The sequence below is a fragment of the Ursus maritimus genome, unplaced genomic scaffold (genome assembly GCF_017311325.1).
Source record: "Ursus maritimus isolate PB19 unplaced genomic scaffold, ASM1731132v1 scaffold_14, whole genome shotgun sequence".
Classification (NCBI taxonomy): Eukaryota; Metazoa; Chordata; class Mammalia; order Carnivora; family Ursidae; genus Ursus; species Ursus maritimus.
The window spans coordinates 33,310,115-33,316,114 of record NW_024423786.1 but is presented as its reverse complement, the minus strand read 5'-3'; the positions used below and the strand labels follow the sequence as shown (position 1 = coordinate 33,316,114).

The 6,000-nt window shown below is 43.1% G+C and overlaps 1 protein-coding gene across 8 annotated transcripts in view; it reads right to left on the bottom strand.

Annotated features, from left to right (window-relative positions):
* Positions 1–1,107: 1,107 nt before the first annotated feature.
* ARHGEF3 (Rho guanine nucleotide exchange factor 3) overlaps positions 1,108–6,000 on the bottom strand; it is a 296,518-nt gene continuing 291,625 nt past the window's right edge. For all 8 annotated transcript variants that reach the window (XM_040628659.1, XM_040628660.1, XM_008703632.2 and 5 more), the window contains 2 exons: positions 5,282–5,468; positions 1,108–3,298 (listed from right to left, as the gene is read on the bottom strand). In XM_040628659.1, the coding sequence (XP_040484593.1) occupies positions 2,946–3,298; positions 5,282–5,468 (540 nt within the window). In that variant the 3' untranslated portion in view covers positions 1,108–2,945. The remainder of the gene's footprint in view (positions 3,299–5,281; positions 5,469–6,000) is intronic.

Sequence of the window (6,000 nt, the reverse complement as noted above, 5' to 3'; positions counted from 1 at the left end):
AGCATAACCTTGGTAGTCAGAGGTGGAGGGAACACCCAAAGAGGCACTGAAGAAGGACAAGGAGGACAGAAAGGAAGTAGGAGAAAGAAGAGAATGAGGAGGAGTGAGGTTTCATTTGGGGAAAAAAAAAAAAGGACTTACATTTATGTGACTACCTTGACTAATCTTAGAACTAACAGCATGTTAAAGGAAATGGTGAGAGGTTATTAAAAGATGAGACTGTCTACTGCCACTGAGAATTGGCAACCAATAGCTTAAAAGTGTTTAGCCTTTTCATCTAAAGACTACCTTTTGGGGGCGCCTGGATGGCTCAGTTGGTTAAGCGTCTGACTCTTGGTTTCAGCTCAGGTCATGACCTCAGGGTTCTGGGATCCAGCCCCGCATTGGGCTCCACGCTCGACGTGGAGCCTGCTTCAGATTCTCATTCTCTCTCTCTCGACACTGACTTCTAAAAAAATTAATAAAATTAAAAAAAGAAAGATACTTTTTGGTGGAAATAAAACTAACCATTTTTTAAAAAGATTTATTTATTTTTAGAGAGAGCGGAGGTAGGGGGAGAGAGAGAGAGGGAGAATGCCAAGCAGACTCTCCCGCTGAGCACAGAGCCCGATGTGGGGCTCAATCGCACAACCCTGAGATCATGACCTGAGCCAAAATCAAGAGTCAGATGTTTAACCGACTGAGCCACCCAGGCGCCCCAAAACTAACTACTTTAATTAAAGAAAAAGTGGCCTGTAAGAATTTTAAAGTGGAATTTACCTTCTACTATTTGGCCTCAAGTTTCTCAACAGTCATCTATTCTAGCAGTAAGATTCAACACTCTTTTCCTATCACAATTATGACTTTACACACAGTACAGATTCAAGATACAGTGGTTATAACATGAATAAATGAATGAGTGAGTGAGTAGAGAATGCTTGAAACAATAGCTCTTAGAAACAGGAGTTCTGCGAAAGTTTTGATAGATCAAACTGAAGCATTTATTTCAACCTGCACCCTATTTTAAAGCTTGTATTTGGGCACAACAAGCAAAAATTCCAGGAAGAACCTCCCAGGAATATAGCTGAAACTTGACATTTGTTGGGCACATACTGTACACAGAGAGGATGACATTTTAATGTAATTTATTTGAAATGCTTCCAGAAAAGTTTAAGGCCATTATACAAAACATTCATTTCACCAAAACATTCACTTTCTTCCCATAGGCCAGCACTTAACAGACCTCTTGTCTCAACACACTGGCCAAAGTGGCCGATGGCTCCTGCAGAGAATGATTCNNNCTTTCCCCCACCATCAAACATCGGTTCTCAGCTTATGTCTGCTTCTATCTGCAATCTGCAGCAGTTCACTCACTTGCTAAATCAGTAACAATTTGAGAAACAAAGCAATTTTAAATAAACTCGTAATAGAAAAAAAAATTCACCATGTTTAAAATCTATAAATACAGAAATATGTTTTACAGGGTAAAATTGACCACAATATTTTTTCATTTTTGAAAAATAAGTAATATTACCTTGTTTTTATATTGATACATCTTGTCACATGGCTTCTTTGAATGCACATGTTAGATGTATATAATAAAATGATAACATAGCATTTACTGCTTTCTGTAAGCTCGAAAGACACAGAAGATTTAAAAAAAAAAACTTTTTGGCAATAATTTAGAATCATTACTACTAGTGCTGGTGTGGGAATAATTTTGCACAGGTCATCCTTAATATTTACACTCACAGGGAGCTTTTCTGTGTATTCAGGTAACTTTTTTTAAAGGTCGGCAGTCCACCCTGCATCATAAATCAAGGCTAGACAAAGAGGTTACTAGTTTGGCTAACTGATCCTAATTAATCATAGAGTTAATTAAAATTGGCCTATGGAGAATATAATTATGACTCTGATCACAGCACAGAGCCAGAGACCCAAAAGCAGAGCAGGAAAACCCAAGGCTCTGGCCTTTCCCAGAAGGGCACTGGACCTTGCTTTTCTCTTACTGTTTCCTGCCTAAGGTTATGATGAAGCACTTCTTCCAAAGTCTTCTCACGTTTCTGGAAACAGAGCCACTGACTCACCTGCGGTCTCCTCAATGCTCCAAAATATGAGTAGGCCTTGGCACATGAAACACAATGATGATGGGCCTTCTTATTAGCCTGTCAGGTATTCCCAGGCCTTTCGAGTTCTATTCTGGTGTCTCAGGCTAGAAACGGCTCTCTAAGGCAAGCCAGCAACTACGACAGACACCCCCTGGTGCAACTGCATTTCAGTTCAAGATTCAGAGCGTGCAGCTGCTTTCATGCTGGTCCTTTTCAGGTCAGACACTATTCCACATCCTAATAGATTATTGCATCCGATTTGCACTGGATGACACTGCAAGGTCAACACAATGCTTCTTCCTTTGCACAATTAAGCGTCCAGAATCCCCAGGGATGTTTTCATGCCTTCTGGTTGGATAACATTGAACCAAATTCACTTGCAAGGATTGATCTTTTCCCGTTTTCCTGCAAATACCATCACGATACATAAGAGACTTCCTCCTGTCCTGTTTGCCAGGCCCTGTAAGTCCCATGCCTTCAGCTATCATGTCAAAGAGCTAGAAAAGCACTAGAGAAACACGGGAGGATTTCTTTTTAAGCAATCTACATGGAACAGTAGTTTAGAGATTCTTTTCTATTTTTTAAAATCCAGCAGGACAAGTGAAAGTAACTTGTTCAAGTACCTCTCCATCCATCCAGACACTTGTGAAATGCAACACAGGGTAAGAGTTGCCGCAGACCCCAGCTTACACAGATTGGCAGTTACAGTACTAGGGACACAGATACAGATACAAGAGACGGGGTTCAACACGGTCACAAAAGTATTAAAAAGTGCTTCTCCAAACCGTTCCATGTGTGGAATGCAAATACTGTACAGGTAAGACACAGGGCTACTTCTAGGAAGTACACACGCCTCTGTCAGACGTTGCTTTCGATGTGCCTGCTGTTCCCACAGGAAGAGTCTGTCTGTTCCATGCGCTCACAGTCGAGGCTGACCTCGCTCGTGTCCATACTACAGTCTGACTCACTGTCCGATTGGTCCATCTGCTCAAGTTTTGTTTCTCCCTGTGGCTCCTGGCTCCCGGTGGTGGGATTTAGGAACGGTCCCTCGGAGTCCAGCACCCCAGCCTGCCCGGCAGCACACAGAACTGTTTCTTTGGCTTGACGAATGCAGTTGAGCCACTGCTGTTTGTTGAAGGTGTCGTTGGCTTGTAGTGAGTGGGTCTGACTTTGGGAACCGTTTTTGAAACTTACTCTGAAGAAGTTTTTAACTAGAAATGAAAAATAGATATAAAAACAGTCAATGGACAGGTATTTCCCAGGCCAAAGATAACAAATGTAATGACATTAACCCCCTGTACCTAGGGCACATGTCATAACAAAATGTGTCCTACTGGTCCAGGTATATGGTTCAGCTCCACCCTGTAGCCACCATCCAGCAACCGGATTTGACAGTGGCGCAGCTCTCGGTTTCCCTTGAGGCTGGCAAATGGTAATACCTGGGTGCATATTACAGTCCCCTGTGAGCTTGTTAAAAACATACATGCCCAGACCCTACTGTTAAGAGACTCAGAGCGGAGGGGGGTGGGGGATTGGGATAGGCCGGCGATGGGTATTAAGGAGGGCACATATTGCATGGAGCACTGGGTGTTATATGCAAATAATGAATCATGGAACATTGCATCAAAAACTGGGGATGTACTGTATGGTGACTAATATAACAAAATGAAAATTATTTAAAAAAATCTTAAAAAAAAAAAGACTCAGATTCAATAGGTCTAAGTTGGGCCTGATAGTCTGGAATTTCAACCACTGCCCCAAGTTACAGCCTTTTCATGTTTAAGCAGCTCTGTGTAATATCAAAACATGCCCACGATCGTCCACGTGATAACAGTACTTGTACATATAGTACCTGAATGATTGAGAAGATACGCAAGGATTCAGATACACTTTCATTACCTCCACAGAAGTAGTATACGCTTTAGAATAAAATAAAAATACACTTAAAATAAAAATAAAATACATAAAAATAAAATAAAAATACACTTCCATTACCTCCATAGGAGCTACGTGTATTTAAAAAAATGGTAGTGCACAACTTGGGAGACATTTTATTTAGTGTAACTGGCCATAACCGGCCCTGCATGCCGCGGGCGACGCTTGGTTCACAGAGGAGCGTGTGTTCAGTCCCCTCGCATCATCCCTGCAGCCATCGGTCTGGGAACCAGCACTTCAGGTAAATTCAGGCTCCACGCTTTGCTCCTGGGCAAGCGCCTTAACCTCTGTATGGCTCAGTGTCCTTATTTGTAAAATGGGAGAAACGAAGAGGACCTATCTTATAAGATTATTATGAGGGTCAAAGGTGATCATGCACATACAACACCTGGCACATGGTCCGTATTCAAGAGATAAAAGTTACCACCACCACCACCAGGGCGGAGGGACTGATGAGTAGGTCAGAGGCAGTACCTATGAATTACGTTGACAATATGGCGCCACTGTTAACCCAAGAGGCTTGAACGTCACTTTCTCAAGGAAGACTTCTCTGATCGTTTCCTCTAAAGCAAACCTCCAACTGTTATCCCGATCTACCCCATTCTGGGTTCTAGTTTTCTTTAGAGCACCTGAATATTTATTCACCATTTATCTCCTCTATCACAGTGTAAGCTCCGTAGGGGCAAGGAATTTGACTGCTTAGTTTACCAGTGTATACTGCTAGGAGCTGGAACGACACATACAAGATACTCAGTAAACACTGCCATCGTAGCTCTCTTGGTTAATTTGTTTATTAAGTCTCAAGTTAGAGAAGCCCATTAGAGTAATTACAGATGAATCCTCAACCCAGGTGACCATTCGTAATCCTCTTTAGGGACGATTCCCCTGGCTCAACAAGAGCCACCGGGAAGCAACTGGTATCGACATAAGGGCTCTCTGGTATTAAGCATGCTTTCATCCAATGGAAGGAGACAGAGAGAGGGAACATAAGGAGCACCTGTTACGTGCAGACGGTTCACTTGCAGTATCTTAATCCTTATAACAACCCTATAAAGTATGCATACATGCCCATTTTGCAGATGGGAAACTGAGGCTCACAGAGGTTGCACAAGGTTACACAAGCAGTGAGTAATGAGACAGCATTGGAATGTAGTGTGACACCAAGGCCACGGCTACTTCTCTTTCCACCAGCCAGCCACTCCCTCTGAACCACCACAACCAAAACCATTTGACAGGTCAAAACCAACTGCCATCCATACTTCTCTCATTGTTGCTAAATGCCCCACGCAGAGAGCCGCCCAGCCTCACTTCTCCGTCCTGCAGGTCTTCCAGCAGAAGGTCCTTTACAGGGATCGGCTGCCGGTACAGCTGGTAGCAGAGCTGCTCGTTGTGGGTGACAGCTCGAGTGATCACAAGCACTTCTTGGAACAGGAAAACATGCAGTTTCTAGAAGAAAAGAATCCACAGGATTTCCCTAAGCAACAGTCTAATAAGAAGTTGATTAGTGGACTTCTGTGGATAAGAGGTACCCAGGTACCAGGTTCACACTGTATTACGAACTTCTAGGCTCAGATCTACCTCCAGAACAGAAGGTGGGCATCTTGGAGGTATTTCCAGATGCATCTAGTGCCTTTCCTGGAGGACTGCCTCCCTGGGGCCCCCACGGAGAAGGCCTTTCTGCCTACAGACATCTGTAGCCCAGGCTGCTGGCTCCAGGGACACCACCATATTGCATAACCTGTGCAGACACACACAGCCTCCAGCTTCCACAAGAAAAAAAATGAGAAGGGGGAATAGAATAAAGGGATATATATATATATAATCCTAAGAGGTCATAATGAACAATAGTCTATAAAGGATACGACTGACATATCAAAGCCTAATATTAATCTTTGCTTCCCAAACCCACAAAAACACTTGTTCCTTAAGCCACAGAGCTGAGTATCAGCTCCATCCAGCACTCCATCTCAGAACACTG